The 19,269-nt window shown below is 43.5% G+C and overlaps 1 protein-coding gene and 1 long non-coding RNA gene across 4 annotated transcripts in view; one reads left to right on the forward strand and one right to left on the reverse strand.

Moving 5' to 3' along the window:
* Nucleotides 1–7,458: 7,458 nt before the first annotated feature.
* TGIF1 (TGFB induced factor homeobox 1) lies at nucleotides 7,459–15,645 on the reverse strand. The gene is made up of 4 exons (XM_027068590.2): nucleotides 15,419–15,645; nucleotides 14,984–15,307; nucleotides 9,348–9,574; nucleotides 7,459–8,545 (listed from the first exon to the last, which is right to left on the reverse strand). Exons 2-4 carry the CDS (start codon nucleotides 14,997–14,999, stop codon nucleotides 7,970–7,972), a joined length of 819 nt encoding a protein of 272 aa, XP_026924391.1. The 5' UTR covers nucleotides 15,000–15,307; nucleotides 15,419–15,645; the 3' UTR covers nucleotides 7,459–7,969.
* Nucleotides 15,646–16,607: 962 nt separating this feature from the next.
* LOC113602200 (uncharacterized) overlaps nucleotides 16,608–19,269 on the forward strand; it is a 134,089-nt gene continuing 131,427 nt past the window's right edge. For all 3 annotated transcript variants that reach the window (XR_003423577.2, XR_003423576.2, XR_008291730.1), the window contains exons 1-2: nucleotides 16,608–17,609; nucleotides 18,308–18,375. This is a non-coding gene — a long non-coding RNA (uncharacterized LOC113602200). The remainder of the gene's footprint in view (nucleotides 17,610–18,307; nucleotides 18,376–19,269) is intronic.

The raw sequence follows: 19,269 nt of genomic DNA on the forward strand, positions 1-19,269 counted from the left end.
TAATTAAATAAAAACTTTTAAAAAATAATAATAAATAAAAATTTAAAAAGAAGACTGGATGTTATCTGACCATTCATGCTTGAGGTGGTGAGATGCTCTTGAAATATAAATATGTCTTGGGATCCCCTGGTAAGGGACATTGTTATGTTTGTAACTCAACACTCCCAATCCACTGTCAGAGTCCCAACTAATATCCAGATCTGTTGTCTGTGTGTCATCTTCATGGACAGAATCTGTCGCACTTACTAGCTGCTTTACTGATAACAGAGTTCCCCTAAACTGAAGTATTACTTCCAGCATCAGGCCAGCAGTCATTGATTTGCATAATCACATAAATGTCACTGCAAATGAGCCCAAGAAACCATTTGCAGAGATTGAGTTACAAAAAGGAGGAATCCCTGTACCTGGATGCAGGTTTAACAGTATGACAGTCAGTATAATCGTGGAAAACACCCTTCAAGGAAAACATGCTGTTATGTGAACCCAGTGGGCAGACGTAGAAACAGGAAGGCTGAGATTAGAGTCTGCTTTACAGTTCTTTTGAAGTTTGCGGAGCCAAGTTGGGAAGCCAGAGAGGCTCTCGGGGAGCTGATCAAAGATACCTCTGCAGGTTCAGGTTAACACGGAGTTGGTGAATCAGAGCGCACCTGCCTGTGAATAGCAACACGTTTCACCAAATAAAGTCAACTTTTTAGTCGAGCTTCGAGGTGGCAGTCCATTAGAAAACTTGCACAAAGTTTTTTCCTGCTATATCTTAGGTTCTCTGAAAGGGAAATAATGTTCTGCTTTGTTTTCTTTGCTTGGAGGTATTTATTTTAAAGCTGATCTTTGCCCCCTGGTGTGTACCATTTAAGACCTCTGGCTCTAATCAGCTTTCGGGGCCTTGTTTCAAAAAAGGTGATGTTTTTGGGTTGGAGGAGAGAAGAGTGGAAAGGCACTGTCATAAATCTTCACTTTCCTTTTAAAAGGAGTGTTTGTTACTTCTTGAAGCTATGCCTTCATCCCAGAGAAGCCTTAAAAGACTTAATTTTTGTACAGAGGAAATTGAAAGGAGCAGCACAGAGTAACTATAGACACTAGGATAAGTCTAAAGTTTCTGAGTCAAAAAACAAAACAAAACAAAAAAACAAAAAATCACCCCAAACAAACACGTACTTAAAAAAAAGTAGTAGCCCCGAGGTTGCAGGCTCAGAAAGCTGATACTTAGAAAGGAAAATGAAATGCACTGAATCGGAGATTAGGTGTTAAGACTTACACAGAGAAGCTATAAGACCGATTTCTTGGCATTGGAGAGTTCATTATTTCAGGCTCACGCTAGTCTTAGGATTTAGGAAATCAAGAGGATGTGTCAATTCCGGCAAGTCTCCCTGAGAAGCAGAGATGGCCAAAGGGTAAAGCAATGGGTGTCGGCAGGGAGTTTGATAAGACAGCAGAAAAATAAATTGAGGTACTTAGAAAATAAAACCTGCATGTGATCATCTGCCAAAGCAGCCATCAAATCTTTATTGAACAACAGTATGATAAAAATGGGACAGTTCCAAGTTCTTTCGTTTTAGGCATAGTGTGTGGAAGGAGGGAGAGCTTTGCAGAATCACCTAGTGAATGCAGGCTCTATTAGCCAGTAACCACAGACAAGTTGAATTTGGGTGAGTCCCAGGTTCCTTAGCTGCATCATAGGAATAACCTCTCCCATCAAGGTTGTAAGGACTAAATGAGATATGCATATAAACTGTCCGATAAGTATTACAATACTAATAAAACAAATAATATAAAGTGTTCAGTAAATATTGTTCTTTTTCTTTCCTAATTAATCTCACATTTTTCATTGTAATGTTGGGTTTACAGATGATATATTTATAGAAAACATTACAACTGAAAGGACTGTTGATAAGTAATGTTCTAGACTGTGGAGATTTACTATACACATAAGCTGGGAGGAAATGTTAACTAATGTAATACACATTGGCTTTTCACAGAATCATTTGAGTAAAACAAATTTCAAAACAAAAATCATTGGCAAGAACTTTAAGCAACGAAACATTAATGATCAGATAGAGTAACAAGTCAAAAGGTAGCAAGACAGGTTTTTTTTGAGAAAAAAATATGCGACAAGTTAAATGACTATCTTTTGCTTATCTATTTATAGTCTGTGAAAGCCCTATCCTCACATTAAAATCATAGAATTAATTTATAATATAGTTTATAAAACTCTATTAAAAATATATGCAATAATTTGAAATAATGCAGCTCTTCCAAGAGCTGAATTTGTCCTTAGATCATAAAATAGACTGATCCAATCAAATGTGAATAGATTCAAGTTGCAGTCATTTTATTTATAAAAAAAATATTTTGAGATATTAGAAAACAACAACAAACCCAAGCTGGCAAAGCTTCCTAAGGTAACAGTTTTCTTCTGAAACCCCTCTACGGTTTCATTTTCCTTACCTGTATGCTATTAGTTAAATGTCTGTCTATAAATACGTTCCCAGTGCTCGGGGCGCCTAGGTGGCTCAGTCAGTTAAGGGTCTGACTTCAGCTCAGGTCATGATCTTGTGGTTCGTGAGTTCGAGCCTCGCGTTGGGCCCTGTGCTGACAGCTTGGAGCCTGCTTCAGATTCCGTGTTTCCCTCTCTCTGTGCTCCTCCCCCACTTACTCGCTGTCTCTCACAAATGAATTACATTGAAAAAAAAAATTTTTTAATGAATTTACAAATACGTTCCCACCATGGGATTTGGTTTCATTTGCAAGTCAACCATACAGTGCTTCAAAGCTGGCATGTTCTATTAATGTCATAAAACATTTCATTCAAAAACTGTCTCCTTCACATTTGATGAAATCCTTGTAGTACCTATTGCTGTATTCATCACTTTATCATGCTTTCCTTATTTATTAGCTGTTCTTTTGTGACCATCAACCATAAATTGCCACTATTTCTTGGGCCACAAAGTATCTGTTGAGTATTTTTTCAGTCTCTGAATCATAAAACTCATCTCAGATGGCAGTCCATTTTTGTTAGGGGTCAAGATTCGACATATCCTTCTCTTAATGAGTTTAATGAGACCTAAACCTGATTTCGGAACATTGCTTTTTACTCTGGCCAATTTTCCAGAGATAAACTTTATTTTTTCATTTGATACAAATGCATGTTCATCTTCCTGCAGTATTAGGACTATTTGTTAGTGGCTTAGTTTTACATGTTGCATGGACTGTATTAATTATACTATAGTATGAACCCAGTGTCAAATACCAAATTACGTTAAACTCTAATTGGCCAACTTGACCTAAATGATAATTCTTCATCAAATTACATTTTTTTTACAAAAATTGTCTAATATTTCAACAAAAAGAAAAAAAGTAATTTTCTTAAAGTATGGATAGAGAATGAATTGTCAACTCCTAGTGTTCTACTTACGTAGAGAAACAGTGGCTAATAAACCAAGCCACAAGTTTTCGTTTATTTGTTTGGTTTTTAAGCTTTCCAGGTGATTCCAATGTGCAGATAAATTTGAAAACTCTTTAAAGTAACTATAGTAAAATTCTAGTTTCTAGTAAGGGTGGAGCCATTTCTTTTCTTTTTAGACTAACTTCCCTATAGGTAATGATAGCAAAATGTGAACAAAAAATCAAACAGAAAGCTATTGCAGGCCTGGAGAGTGACCTAAAGCAGGTAGAAACTAGAGGGTTGTTTACCCTTACAAGAAGGGAACTTCAGGGGATAAGACATGCAAGCTGCGGCTTGCTGCCTGAGGGCTCTCCTCCTCCTTCAAAAGGCTAGAAGGTGGCAGAAAACTGCAGCCTCGGTGGCCTGAGATATTAAGGGCAGAGTTGGAGTTGGCAGAGCAGATGGAAAGTTAGGAGAGGAATCCTGGAAAGGAGGGAAAAGAAGGAACAAATCTCAAACTCTGAATCTAAACTGTCCAAATCCTCGGTTGGCTTGTGCAGGGAGATCCCAGTGCACTCACCTGAAAGGCAACAGCTGGAAGCTGAAAGAACTGATCAGACGTTTGAGCTACTATTTACTACAGGAAAAACAGATTTTGAAGTTTCAGCCCAGCCAAATGAATGGCCTGCCAGAACAAAGACAGCATTCTTTAGAGGAATGTAGCAGAATCCAGAATCCTTATTAATGTATCATCTATAATGTCCAACATAAAGTAAAAAATCACCAGACTAGCAAAAAAATAATGTGACCTTTCCTGAAGCAAAGGGCAGTCAGCGACTCTGATTATGACATGTTGATTAACAAATACTTAAAGCCCCTATTATAAATAGCTCATAAGAAAATATACTTGTAATTAATAAACTGATGGGGAAATCTCAACAGAGAAATAAATGAAAAAAGAACCAAACGAAAATTATATATGCAAAAAATATAGTAACTGAATGAAAATTCACTGGAGACAGTAATTAGTGAATTAAAAATACCTTCATACATGGGGCGCCTGCGTGACTCAGTTGGCTAAGCATTCCACTCTTGATTTCAGCTCAGGACATGACTTCAAGGTTCCTGAGGTAGAGCCCCTGCATCAGGCTCTGTGCTTACAGGGTAGAGCTTGCTTGGGATTCTCTCTCCCTCTCTCTGCCCCTCCCCCACTTATACTCGCTCTCTCCCTCTCTCTCTCTCTCTCCTAATAAATAACATTTTTTTAAAAACTTAATACAAATTATTCAATTTGAAAAATAAAGAAATAAAAGAATGAAGGAAAACAGCCTGGAGACATGTAGGACAATGTTAAGTGATTAATATAAATCTACTAAAGCTCTAGAGAGAAGAAAGCAGAAAAAAAAAATTAAATAATGGCCAAAATTTCTCAAATTTGGTAAAAAACAAAATAAAACAAAGCATCAACCTACAGTTTCAATAAGTTCAACAAACCCCAAGCAGCACAAACAAAACCATACCTAAGCACATCATAATCAAACTGCTAAAATACAAAAAGAGCCAGAGAAAGACATTACATACAAGAAAATGATACAAGTGACAAATTGATGTATCATCCCAAACAATGGAAGCCAGAAAACAAACGCCTTTAAAGTGATGGAAAAAAAACAAAACAAAAAGCAAAAACCATCAACCCAGAATTCTATCTTTAGTGCAACTGTCCTTCAAAGATGAAAGTAAAATAAAAGTCATTTTCAATGAACAAAAACAGACAATTTGTCACAAGCAGGCCTGCACAGTTCTCAAGGAAATTCTTTAAGCTGAAGAGAAATGATAACATGTCTTTTGGATTCACAGGAAGAGCACCAGAAATGATCAATGTTCAACAAATATAAAAATCTATACACATTCCCTTTTCCTTTAATTTTCAAAGAAACGTGGGCTTGTTTAAAACAAAAATTAGACCATTTTACTGTCAGATTATGTATCTAGCTATAATATACATATAAAACAAAAGGACTGAATGAATTATACTGTTGTAAGTGCTATATTTTATATGAGGGTATATAATATAAGCCCTAAATAGATTGTGATAATTTAAAGATGTATATTGTAATCCCCAGAACAACCATTAAAAAAGAGTATAGTTTATAAGCCAATAGAAAAATTAAAAGGAAATACTAGAAATATTCATTAACCTGAAAGAAGGCAGGAAAAGAGAAACAGAGGGAGAAAAAACCTAAATGGAAAGTAAATCCAAACATATCAAAAATTATATTAAATATATGTAACACTGTATGTTACCTAACTGGAATTAAAATGAAAACTTAAAAAAGGAAACAAAAAATTAAAAATAAATCAAGTATACACACCAAGTAAAAGGCAGAGATTGTTAGCTAGATTTAAAAAAAGCAAAACTCAACAGTATCCTATCTAAAAGGGATGCACTTTAAACACAAAACACAAATAGCTTAAAAGTAAGTAAATGAAAAAAGATCATGTAAATACTAAGCACAAAATTCATTTCTATTTGGCTTCAACAGTTATGTGGCCTTTTACACTTGGCATTCCAGTTACATTTACCTGTTTTGGTTTTTTTAATGGTTTACATTTATTACACACCAGTTATTATCAACCAGGATATATATCAACCTCAAGAGGGAAAAAAAATTCAAATAAAACAGGCAGTTTGGGAGGACCTTTTTTTTTTTTTTGTAAACCTTTGGGCTTCATCTGACCCTTGACATTTTTCTTTTAAATCACTCCCAGGGTTCCTTCTCTCCCCCTGCTAGTATGATTAATGAAACATCTTAACCAGGGAAGTCTTTCAGGATTTGCTGGTCTCCCTTATCTGTACTCAAAGAATTTCAGCCTTTGATCTAGCTGTTAGAGCAGGTAATGAATCTTAGTTTTCTTTGTTCATTTCATTTTTATTTTATACCTTCCTTTTATTTACTTTACTATTCTTCCTTTCTTTCTTTTCTTTTTTTTTTTTTTTTTGGTTTATATCTATTTCTGTGACCCTGAGGTAGCTGGCACCAGCCCACTGATGGCTCAGCACAGGCTACATCACCACACCTTCAGCTCACTTATTTTTTTACACCTCTTAGTTTTCCCGATTCGTGTTTCTTTCCTACTCACAAGCCTTTGAGTTTAGCTCTTTCTACAGTAGGGACTTCCTTAATAGGTTTACAAAATTAGACAAACTTAAATTTGGAAGTTTTTCCACTTTCTTTCAACAGTACAGAGACTGTGACGTTCTCTCAAAGTTAGACAATTCATAGCTGGAGCAGGGCTGGAAAGTCCATGACTATAATAACAAAGAAACCTCATACTAAGCATGACTCCAAAGAATGGTTTTGTGGCATGTGACAACTCTGGTCAACCATGTAAGTGAAAGGAACACCACCAATTCCCTTCTGGCTATCCTGGCCTCGTAAGTAATTGTCTATCCCAACAAACTCCACTTGTGTATGGCACCAGTTTTCACCAACTGTGACCTTACAAAACAAACCTCATACACTAACAATCCCGTGGAAGACAGAACCCCACTGTTTTAATCACTTAAGAAAATGCTTTAGGTTTTCAAAGGTGATTTCAGTACAAATTAAGGCTATATTTGAATGTAGAGACTAACCTACCCGTACCAGTTAATAAAGATTAATTTAAAGGGTAATGTGAAAGAGGGGAATGCTGAGGGACTGCTTGGGTTGTTTGCTTCTGAAAACTTAAGCCATAATCAGGTGCTTCGAGACCTTGTTGCAACACTGGCCATGTCCTAAAATATGCAGGACAGATCACCAAGGGATTTAGTGGTTAGCTAAGCACCGATGGAATGATTCATTTCAATTTGTCATTCAGTTTTAAGTAAAGATTTAAGGGCCTGCTTATAGCTCCTATCAAGAGTAAATATCACACATCCTGTTTATACATACTAGCTTGTTGTCCACGGTTCTTCAAAGAGCTGGTGACACCCCCTAAGTCACACTCCACCCTACCCCCAACTTCCTGCTCATTGGGTGCTACATTCCTATTCCTTTTTAAGTGCCTCCTCAATAAAATACTCTGCATTACAGTAAATTTTAAAGAAAATATTTTATTATGTCATGAAAAAAAGGTGTCAATCAACTAGATTCATACTTGTTTGAAAAAAACTGAAGATTTATTAATTAGACAGTATGTGGGCATCCTGTTCCTCGTGGGAATGAGAAGATGCTATAGGTTCTCTAAGTATTGCACAGTCTGGGGAAAAAAAAACCAACAAAAAAAGGTAAGGGGGGGAAAGAGAGAGAGAGAGAGAGAGAGAGAGAGAGGGAAAAATCACATGATCTTGGGAACCATCTCACATTATGAATAATCTACCAAGAAACATTTAAAAAAGAAAACCCTTTGTTTCTACAGTAGCTTTGAGTTTATAGTTCTTGGAATGACTGTATTCCATTGAAGACATCTCAGTAACAGGAAGCTTCACTTTAGCAATCCCATGTGCAAATATTAATAAAAAAATATATAAAATAATGCAGTTCATCTCTTGCCATCACCCCGACAATCATAACATTTGTGAAAATTGTTTTGCTTGAAAAAGGGTTAAGCTGTAAGTTTAGCCTGAAGCTCCATCTCTGCAGCCCGTTTGAGTGCAACATCCACTAGAAGCTGAAATCCACTAAAATCCTGGTTGAGGTCCGGTGGAGTAGGGGGAGGAGTGTTGAAAAGACCACTCTGTGTATTTGTACTTGGTCCAGATTTACACGTGTCCTCTGGGTACATGAGGGAGGTGTCTGTAAAGCTGCTGGCTGCTATCTGCTGTATATCTGTGTTTTGTCCCACACCAACTGGCTGACAGAGAGAGAAAGGCACGTCCTTCAATGCAGTCACAGTGGTATGACAAATCACTGATGGGCGAGCCAATATTGATCCTGGGGATGATGACTTGGGGGACAGTGGTCTCCCCAGGGCTGGGTTTGGTCCAGCTGAACAGGAATGAAACGGGCTCTCCTCTAGAGCTGGTATGAAGTTTTTGATGCCCATTGCTGACTCCACAGAGCTCGCTTCAGAAATCTTGGCCCCACGGCGGGAAATTGTGAACTGATTTGGATCTTTGCCATCTTTCCTCAGCATGTCTGGGAGGAGCCTGCGGCGGGCGTTGATGAACCAGTTACAGACCTGAAATCATACAGGTACGCTTTAACACTCAGCAACCGTGTTCTGAGAACCTTCTGCGGGATGCCTAATTGATCTCTCTCTTTGCATTAAAGAAGGCGTGAAAAGGCTTAAATCGGAACTTCCAAAGTTACTTCAAGGTATTTGAGCTCAGCCAAGAAAGAGAGCTGCTTCCTGCCATAAACCTCTTCCTTTTCTAATACAAATTCCCTTTTTCATCTCATCATCCTTAAGCCTTTTCAGGAGGAAGAAAAGGATAAAAATTCTCAAATGTCTGAAAATGACTTTAGGGAGAGAAGTTTACCCTTTAATGCTCCCCCAGAACTAACCTATTACCTACTGCCCCAGCATTTAAGTTAATCAACTACAGGAAAACTTTTCCTGTATGAAAAGAGCCACTCCTCCCAGTTACTGATTTTTCCCAGTTCAAATGACTGTGTCAACAGGCATAACATGAATTACCTCACTGAAGTCTGCCCTTGTTTAAATATCAAACCAGTTTCCTGGGCAATAGAGGCAGATTTAACCTCCTCTTTATGTTTGCTGCATAAAAGAAGGCTCTTTTAAGGCATTAAAAGAAATGTTGTTTGACAGATGACTGTCAAGTGGTTTCTGTTTCTCTAAATAGCCAGTTATTAGCTTTCAGCACTATAAAGTTTATAAGAAAAAGATATTCCTTCCTTTTTTTTTTTCTTTTTCAGTGGGGAGGCATTTCATGATTTGATATACAGGAATGCTATAAAATGCCTTTGGAAAGGAAAAGAGACAACCCATGTGCGTACACTTCCTGTTCTTTTTTCCTTACCTGTAGTGTAGACAGGTGTGTTTGTTGGGACAGTAATGCTTTTTCTTGCTCCGAGGGATAGGCGTTGTATCGGTGCTCATACAGCCAATCACGGAGAATCTGAACAGACTCTTTGGGCAGGTTGCCTCTGCGCCTTCTCTTGCCTGCACCAGCAGAAGAAGAAAGGTCCAGGGGGATGTCCATGTTGTCATCATCCTCCGTCTCACTGCCGGACGCTACCACAACACCTGGTAAAGGACAAAGGTCAGCCATCAACCGCTTTTCTCGGGGGAGCACCTATGGCAAAACCTTGACCATTGAGTGAGTAACCATGTTTTCTCAGCTGCCAAGAGCCAAGTATAGGACCAGTGTCTTCCGTCTGGAAATTTCTGAGCACATGGCAAAGCCTCAAGCGTAATTTGACTAGTGGCACATTACAGATTCTCCACCAATTGTTAGATGCCCTTTCATACGCATTTTCCTGTAGAATTTAACTTTTTACATTCCTTTGGAATGTTGCTCAGAAAAGTCTAGTGCAGCAGAGACAGAGCTGCGCTCAAAGTGAATAGTCTGTCACACACGAAACAGGAAAGGTGTTAGAGCAGATGGAATGTGTCTAGCCACCTTCTCTGAGGTCATTGCTAACTTAGGAAAAACAATCCAAGTGTCCTAATGTACATTTTAATGCTATTCTTCCTCCTTCGTCCATTGAAGATTTGAAATAAAAAGGCAGAGTCATGCATTTTTTCCATGCCTATGAGGGAAAAAAAAAAAAAATCACACACAACCCAGTTGGTATTCTAAAGGCAAAATACATTTAACATTTTCTGCAAACTCCATGGTCATTTCTTTTTCATTGCTACCTACATTTCTTCAAAACTTAGGCACCTACTTTTCATGGACAGCATTGGTTAACCTTTTACTAAATACAACCAATCACTGAAGTTTTCAGTTTCGTTACACAAAAATATTTTTCTACTAATAGTACTTGAGTAAGAGGTCAAAAGATACCTCAGACTGATTACATTTTTAAATTCCTATAAATTTCAACTGGCAGTTTAATCGGAATCTAGAATACTAGATACCAATAAGTAGAGTTCAGTCTTAAATTATTACATGACAAAGAAACTGGAATACGTAATCCCCAGAGGAAACTCCCTTTGTAAGTACTTTAATCCTACCAGAAATTTTAAGAATTCACAAGCCATAGAGAATATTTGCATCACATATGATAGACTGGGGTCAACAAAAATTCAGATCTGGCCCTTAACATTTAAACATAATTTTGAACTTCAAAACCACAACTGGCAATTCTGAATGACTGAGAACTCTGTTTTGAAAACAATCTAGAATTTTTAAAATGTAAAAGCATACCATGCTTGGAAATACCAGTATTTCTATATAAAGACAATTAAAATAACACGAAATGGAAAGGTATGCATTCTTGACTTTGTAGAGGCAACTCAAGAGTGGTTTGCCCTGATAAAAAATAAAAACGATGTTCCCCAGTGATTACCCATTTGATGCATTAAAAAAAATTTTTTTTAACCCATCCTTTTAAAGCATTTGAACACTCAAAAAGCTACTCATTCAAAGATTTGTTTATGAGCTGGCGCACAGTTAATTGAGTCTGACTTGGTGACACATTTTTAGTTTTGGACTGCAGGGGGCAGACCGTACTGGAGGGAGTATCCACAGAAAACGCAGGAACCTTCCAAAGACAAAGTAAAGCAAGTTCTAACAAAAGAGTAGGATGATCTTGCAAATTCACTTTAGCTCAAGGCTTAACAAATGGCTATCAATAAAACATACAAGAATCTTAAATTTTAACCGCAGGGTATTTGATGTTCCCCTTCCCAGAAGAAGAAACTGCTTAAAAAAAAAAAAAGTTTACAAAAAAAAAAGAGGCACATTTAAAACTGAAACTGCTTTCACTGTGAAGATGAGAGACTTTTAAACCCTTTATTGAAATTTGGGTAAAGAGCTATTAATAAGAAAAAAACCTTAAGAAATTATAAATGAGTTCCTGTTTTACATTTACTTTGATAAATAAAGCAATCTAACTTTTTAAAAATGTGTCAAGTAATTGAATGACTAAGGCAAATTTAAATAAAGCAATTTGTTTAAACTCTTCAACGTCTGAAAAGCCAGACATTCTTCTGGAGGCTATAATCCCCCTCCCCCGCTTTTAAACTAGAAAAAGTGTGAAAATTTGCTCATTGAACAGTGGTGAATTCCCAACTGTAAGTTGGTAATAACAAAGAGTTTGAGACAAACAAACAAACAAAAAAAAACCCCTGAAGCCTGCCCTTTGATCTGCTTGTTTAGTTTGACAAGAAGCCCGATCTTTCAGAATAGGTTAGTGACACACAAAAGCAGGTTTCAGTTAAGCAACGCTAAACTGCAGTGCGACTTTACTCTGTTCTCAGTTCAATTAAATAAATGAATGCCAGGCCTCTGGACCTCTTAACAAATATTTCCAATATGTGCACAAAAGCTGAAGTAACAGGAAGTTAAGACTTCACCTCCTTGGCCACACCAGCTGATATTTCACGGCAACAAACCACGTTTGCTGCTGTCAGGACTGTTTTCATTAAAACTCTCCCTCCGGATTGTGGCTCAGCTTGGAAAAACAAAAAGACTTTTCCACGTTACTCATTTCCTATTGTAACAGAGCTTTTGAAAAGTTTCCCGGTTACCGCCTGTTTCCAAAGGTCCTGCTCTGCTTACACTTTAAAAAATGTGGTGGTGGGGGAGGGAGATCACAAGCCTCTTTTACTCCATCCACATACAAGGAAATGTTTAGAAAGCCACAAGATGGCCTATGGATCCCACAGCTCTAAAAATCAATCTTTTCTTATTAGGAACTGGGGGTGGGGGGTGGTGAGGGAAGGCCAGAGACACAGTGGTTGTGAAGTTGGACTTTTAAAAATATCTAGAAGAGGCTAGAGAAGAATCTACAAATAGGAATAATCGAAGGAAAAGTTCAAGCGTACAATTAGAAAAAGGAAACCTAACCTAACAAGTTTCCTGATCAGAGTATCTCAGGAGATGCCGCAGCAATCATGGTTAACACCCCAGGCACCGACTCCAAGGTGCGCTGGGCTGGACCCAGCCAGCAGTAAGCAATTCTAAAGCAAGAATTCCAAATTGTCAGGAACTAGGTGCAAAAAGACGTCGGGGATTTTCCTCACGGAATCGCCTTTGCTTGTTCTAAAGCTATTTGCTGGGTGAGAAGATCTTTCTGGCACCCTCAGCTTTCTAAAGACGAGATACTATTATCACCAACCAGGACGAAATCCCCGGCTCTGCAATGGAGTTTAAGGTGCTTTTGTTTTCAAGAAAACTTGAAAAGATTTTCACAGACTTTTCTAAGAGACTGCAGTCCAACTCCACGAGCCAGGCGGGGCAGATTTCTTCCCGGGTCCTGGTTGAGCAGACTGGGAACGCGGGCCCCCTCCGAGGTCGTTTTAGGAAGGGGGCGGGGAGGCAGGACGGAGGAGGACCAGAGGAGAGGGAGGAGCCCGGGAGGGAGGATAGCCAGGGAGCTTTTGTTCTTGCGAGTTCCGCAGCCCCAGCTGAAATCGGCCCCTCCAACTGTACAACCTGAGGGCTTCAGGAGTTTCAGATTACAAGAAGAAACTTAGAAGCGCGGCCGTGAACCCCAACATTCTGAGGGGTCTGCCTGCCCCCCCTAGGGTTTGCCGGGAAAACCTAAAAAGGGAAAGAAACCGGGCAATCTCAGCAGTCTCGGCTCCCCCGCACGAGCTCGGAACCAGTCGCAAAGTTTCCCCTCCAACACGTCACCTTTCATTGTTTCCGTGAGCCGGCGCTCAGGAGCAGGACCGTGCGCCCCCGGGACCGCTGACCCCTAATATTCCCAGCCCGCGGCCAGAGAGTCCCAGCCTCGTTTCTCTGCTGGGGGGCGGGGGGAGGGGGGAAGACCCGGAGGCATCCGAAGGGGGTTCCGGGGGTGGGGGGACGAGGAGCGCCGGGGCAGAGTACCCGAGGGGGCGCCCCGGGGAGGACCCGCCAGGCTGCTGAATACCTTCCCCACCCGAGCCCGAACAATGGGGGGAGCCCGCCCCCCGCGGAAGCCCAGCTTTGCTTTCGGCTCACAAGAACGACTTTTCCAAAACAAACCCCCCAAGTGACTCCCGTCAGTTCCACTGGGAGAGGGAGAACGCCTTCCAATAGGGATCTAGACCCGTCAGTCCTTGTTGAGGTGACACAGCCTTCCAGACACCACTTTGGGCGCTCCCCGCACGCGTTTCTCACCGAGCCCGGTTAAACGTCCGAGCCTCTAAGCCCCCACGTTCTCACTGTCCCCCGGAGAGGGGACGCTGGGTGTCCTACCCCCAAATACTGACTGCCCTGGGTTTTGACCTTCGCTTTTACTCTCGCTGGGAAGGCACGGGTTGGGAAGCTCCGCGCGTTGGGAAGCCACCGGCCCAGCATGAAAGGTACACAACACCAAGATGAAAACGTGGCCGAGGGCACCCTCCCGGGTTGAAGGCCGCCCCATCAACAATACTGGGTTTTCACTATATCCGCTGGACTGGTCTGAAAGAATGTGGAGTTACAAAAACTCGGGGACGCTCCTGGGCATGCGCAGCAGCGCCCCCCCCCCCCCACAACCCACCCCCGCGCTGGCTTCCCTGAGCGATTAACTTCTGTTTTGAACCACTCCACATAAATCACAACAGAAAAGCCAACTCTGGCTCACCACGGAACGTTCGGGGTACCTCCCAGCCAGGGACCCAAAAGTTAACTTCAAAGGGGAGTTAACATTCTTTGACCTTTCGGGGCGGTGGGTTGTTTTTTTTCTTTCTTTCTGTGTATTTTGTTTTTAAACCAGACTGACGGCAAGTTTTAGTTGTAACGCTTCCAGGACGCTTCGTGGAAACAATGACAGACTCACTCTGTGCACTTACAACCAAGCCTGCTTGTCACACTTGGGACTCGTTCTGACCACACGCCGCTTTAAGCTGTTTGCCCTCAGTCCTAACTCTTCATCTCTCCCCAAATTCATCGTGGGAAAACTTTTAGAGGCTGGGAGTTTTTACAAGTCTAGCTTTCCAAAGCTACCGATACCCGAGGGCGGTTTGGGGGCCAGAGGCGCATTCTTTCGATTGTGAAAACACCCCATCCCCAGCGAAGATCGTGCCGGGGCCCAGCTGGGAGGGAGTGGGGGCCCGAGAGCCCAACTTTCAGACAAAGGCGCCGCCGCTCGGTGGTCCCGACCGCCCCGGGTCCAGCCCGGGAGAATCGGGGCGGGGGTCCCCCCGACCTGGGCCCACACCCCCGCTCGCAAGAGCCAGCGAGAAGCCACGCGGCTGCTCCGCGGAGCGTGGGGTGGCGGCTGAGACAATGAAACTTGGAGGCGCACAAACAAGGCGCTGAGCGTGTTTCTTGACAACGTGCCAGCAGCGTGGAGAGGCCCGTCTCCCCACAACAGACCCTCGTGTTGTGTCTAGAAGGAAAACAGCAACTGCCATTTCAGACGCAGCCTCAACAAAGAGAACGGCCACGGTTTCTGCCTGAGAGCCCCGGGCTGAAAAGTCCACCAAGTCACTCTCGCCTCAAGCCTGGCGGGGCCCCGCGAGCACGTTTCCCCGGACCCGCGCCCGTGGCGCGCACAGCCCGTGGAGTCTTACCTTTCTTGCTTTTCATTCTGGAGCTTCCCTTCCAGCGCTAGGCGATGCTGGGGTCTCGAGGGGCCAAGAGCGGGGGTGGAGGGGGCAAGCGATTGTCCTCCTTCCCCGCAGACTCTCCCCTAACTTCTAGGACGCGCTCAGCCGTTATTGCTAATCAAGGCGCTCGGATCCCAGGCGCTCGCTCCTTGGGTGGAATTCAAGTGACACTTGGGCTTCCTCCTGCCGGGATCTTCTGGCACTCGTCCGGGGGCTCTCCTTCGCCCAACTCGCTCCCCTCCCCTCTCGTCTTCTTTGTTCCCCGCTCCTGCTCGGCGTACCTCGGCGCTGTCAGAGTGAGAGAGGCAAAGAGGGAAGGTACAGGAGGTCCTGCCTCCGCCCCCAGCCGCCCGCCCCGTCCCCCGCCCGCCCCGCTGCTCCTCCGCCCCTCCCCCGCACCTTCCAGGCAGGGAGGCCGGCACCGAGCGCCCCGGCCGCGCTGCCTCACTCCGCGCCTGGCTAGCGGCTGTCACCCGTCCCTCGTGGGGGCTGCTGAGCCCAGAAACCCGATCCTTCCTCCCTGCCGTGCGCACGCCGCCCGCATCCCTCGCTCGGCGGCGGCGGCTGCACCAGCCTAATGCCCGGGTTTCTCCTTTGGGCCTTTCTTCCTTGGGCTGGCGAGGGTGCGTTTGGTTAGGAAATTGCAACAGATGGAAAAATGCTGCCCCCTCCTCCACCCCAGGGAAGAAAAGGCTTCCCTCTCGTTTTTGACAGCTGCCCCAAACTCCACCGTCCCTCTCTAGCCGCAAGGAGAAGACAGCTGCTTCTGATTCAAGGGGCGGGGCACCGTAGGAAAAGTATTCAGGACAAGAACCAACTTCTTCCAGAATGCGCGGCTGCCATTGACACGCGGGCGCGGCGCGTCGCACCCTGCTCCTCCCGGGGCTCTTCCTCCAACAGCGACGGCGGGGTGGGGGAGGAGAGTGAGACACAGACACCCCAGGCGAATGTCTGTTACCCCGGGCTAAAGCTGCGAGTTCCGGAATGGATTGCAAGGCAGTTTCAAAATCTAACACGTTGCGGACAGACACTTGTCATGCTCACATGCTCTTTAAAAGTCTCAGCCTGGGGACTGCCCGGGCGCGCGCCCGCCTGGCTGCAAATCGGCCTGAAACCCCCACCCTCCGACCCCGGCAGTGCCGCCTTTAAGGGAAGGGGGCGACCACACTGGGGCTGCTCATATGTTTCGGTAAACAGTCTACTTTTAGGACTTAAACCCTGTTAGGGGACCCTTTCTCCCCTCGGGTAATTTCAAACAGAAAATAGCCATTGAGCAAACACATGTTCCTGTTAGTTTATTTTGGTTGAGAGTTAGGACTCCAACAGGAGTTCCTTGATGAGATTACCCTTTTAAAAGACCAGATGCTGTTTGGCTGATTTCAAGAAACGCCTGCCCCCTCCCCGCCCTCTCCACTGGGTCTAGTTTTCGCGTGTGTGTCCCGTTGTTTTGAAGTAAACGAACTGTCGCATGCCTAAGACTTTCCCCATCACTTAAAAAAACAAAACAAAACAACAACAACAAAAAAAACACCCAAACCGTAAATAAACCTAGTAGAGACGTCAGCGCCTGAGTCTGCCTCCAGTTTCGGCTCTGTGCTGTTTTTGTTTTGTAACCTCGATGGAGAAGCCGGCAGGAAAAGCTCCGTGGAAATAAGGTTAAACCCGAGAAGGGCTGAGGCGGCCAAACGATGACTAACTAGACTTTGGAGCCTCTGTTTCAGGATCACACTGAAAATTAAAGCCAGCCTCCCACCCACTCGCCCTCCCCAAAAAAAGACACCCCCGCCTCGAGAGTGAATTAAGGCCAGAGTTTACAAAGCTTGGGTGGTTTTACCAATTACAGGACTTAAAATGAATAAACAAGGAAAAAAGCGTCATTCTAAGAAGGCAGCAACCTTATGACTTTTTTTTTTCTTCTGTGGTTTGCCGACTGCTCGGCACCTATGAGAACACACATCTAAAACGGCAGAGGGGGGGAAACATGGTCCTAGGGGAAACCACCAGCCTGGAAGCTAGTCTGCAACTTGCTGGAGCGCAGTTCCTTCCCTGGGCCTGGCTGGAGATGAATCAGCTGCTGCGCCCCAGTGCGGGACAGATGTGGGGCGGGGAGCGAGCGGGAGGCCGCCCGTTAGAGGGCCGCGGCGTCCTAGCATTTGAAGGATTGTTTGTTGCTGGGATTGGTGGCTCGGATCCGTTGGTGAACTGGAGAGGAGGGAGGAGAGACGCAGGGAGGAGGAGTCGGGGGCCGGCCGACGCTGCGACTCCGCGGTCTGAGTGGCAGGAGCCTCGTCTGGAAGCGGGCGGTTACTGGGGAGACGCTTTGTTTGCTAACTTCGAAAGCTGCTTCGGCTGCCTCGGCGGCTTTCGAAGCCACTCAACAAAACACGCCTTCGGGTCGGCTTAACCCTCCCCCTGCCCGCTTACAGAAGCCCGACACAAAAATGTTTCCGTCTGCGTGCTTATCCTTGGCCACGCGGTGGCTCTCATTAGGTACACAAAGGTATCTTTTTCCTCGTCGAAGTGAACTTGGCTAATTACTGCGATTCTCAGGCAACCGGGATGGAAACCGAGAGTTGAAGCGACTTTATAGGTAGAAAGCAGACTTTACAGGGGGAGGGGGAGGGGCAGGGAGAATTAAAAGCCTCTTTCAAATTGCGAAGAGGAAAAAAAAAGCCGAACTTTAAACTCTCTTGCTGGAGGTCCGGCTTGATCTGGCCAATGCTCACCTTTTGCTCGAACGAATCCTATCAAAACTGTTATTAGATCTGGAGAGATGCTCCCAAGAGGAACACGGGCACCATTCCGTGTGAGGGATCTCCAGTGGATTCTCCGACCTCCATCCCCACCCCCAACCCCACCCCCATGGCCTGTCTCAAACTTGTTTGGGGCTTTGGATTGTTGTTGCATTCTGGGAAGAAAGTGCCTGGAGTCTGCCTAACACAGGGAAGAAAAACAGCCCAAAAAAGTGGGCTCGGAAAAACCAGCAATTGCTTAGGATATTTTTTGTTTATTTGCTTTTCTCAAGGTGGAAAAACAAGTTTCAATTCTGGCTCTGTCAGTCCCTTTATGTCCCAGGCAGGGCCTCTCCATAAAACTGTTCCAATGACTTTTGAGTTTCTTTTCAGTGCTAAAAGAAATGATATGGATTCGCTTTTGCTGCCTATTATTTGCTGAATTCATATTCATGTTAAATTGGAAAATTATGTGAGTAAAAGTGAGAAAGTGCTTTCGTGCTGGAGAAGACTGCGGATAAACATTTTTCACCATTATTTATTTTTTTCCCTCCAGGCACACATAGTTCCATTTGGTGTCATCTTTTGAAGCTGCCTCAAGGCCAAGAAAAGACACAGAGTTGTGTAAGTTAAGTTACTCTTCACAGCCTGCAAACCCTTCAAAGGCAAAAACTCAGAAACTTAGAAAGGTAAATAAGCCAGGAAAGTGTGTCAATGTGTGCAGTTAATTTTTATATCCATACGAGGTCTATCAAGCTATCAGAGAAGTATTTACTTCATTCATCTACTGAACAGCCATTGATGGAGCACAGTTTCCCTCCAGCAAGAATGGCGTCTCACAGTTGCTGGACCCCTTTTGCTTCTAGTCTCTGGGGAGCAGATACTTTTATGAAGTATGCACACTGCAGGGCTCCAAACACCACGCTATAATCATCTTTTCACATCTCAGGTCAGAGGGTCTTGGCTGCTTAGGGAGAAGTTGGCCATTGTCTTTTCAAGGGCCTGGGTTACAACCATCTTGTGGTGATTTTATCTATCAGGATTTCTCTCCTCGCCTCAGTTACATGAATAATGTAAAACTGTGCTACTACTTTTGTTTGTAATCACTTTTCTCCTGGGCACTTCCTTTCTCAGTCTTTTCCTCTCTCTAGTCCAGTCCTCATTGCTCACTACCTACAGGGGGTTTGGAATCAAGGGGGCAGAGCAAAAAGATTATTTGTGGAGCACAGCTTTCCCCCCCTTTATTCTCAACAGCATGGATCTGTATTGTGCTTTCCAGTTTATGAAACACTATTTTTTTTAAGTTTATTTTTTTGAGAGAGAGAGAGTGAGCTGGGGAGGGACAGAGAGAGAGAGAGGGAGAGAGAGAATCTCAAGCAGACTCTGCACTGTCGGCACAGAGCCTGATGTGGGGCTCGAACTCATGAACTGCTAGATGGTGACCTGAACCGAAACCAAGAATGGGACACTCAACGGGCTGAGCCACCCAGGCACCCCAGAACACTTATTTAAATTATC

The sequence above is a fragment of the Acinonyx jubatus genome, chromosome D3 (assembly GCF_027475565.1).
Source record: "Acinonyx jubatus isolate Ajub_Pintada_27869175 chromosome D3, VMU_Ajub_asm_v1.0, whole genome shotgun sequence".
Classification (NCBI taxonomy): Eukaryota; Metazoa; Chordata; class Mammalia; order Carnivora; family Felidae; genus Acinonyx; species Acinonyx jubatus.

Coding starts and splice junctions, on each gene's coding strand:
- TGIF1 (XM_027068590.2), bottom strand. Junction 8,546..9,347: donor CACACCTGTCTACACTACAG/GTAAGGAAAAAA, acceptor GTATGATTTCAG/GTCTGTAACTGGTTCATCAA.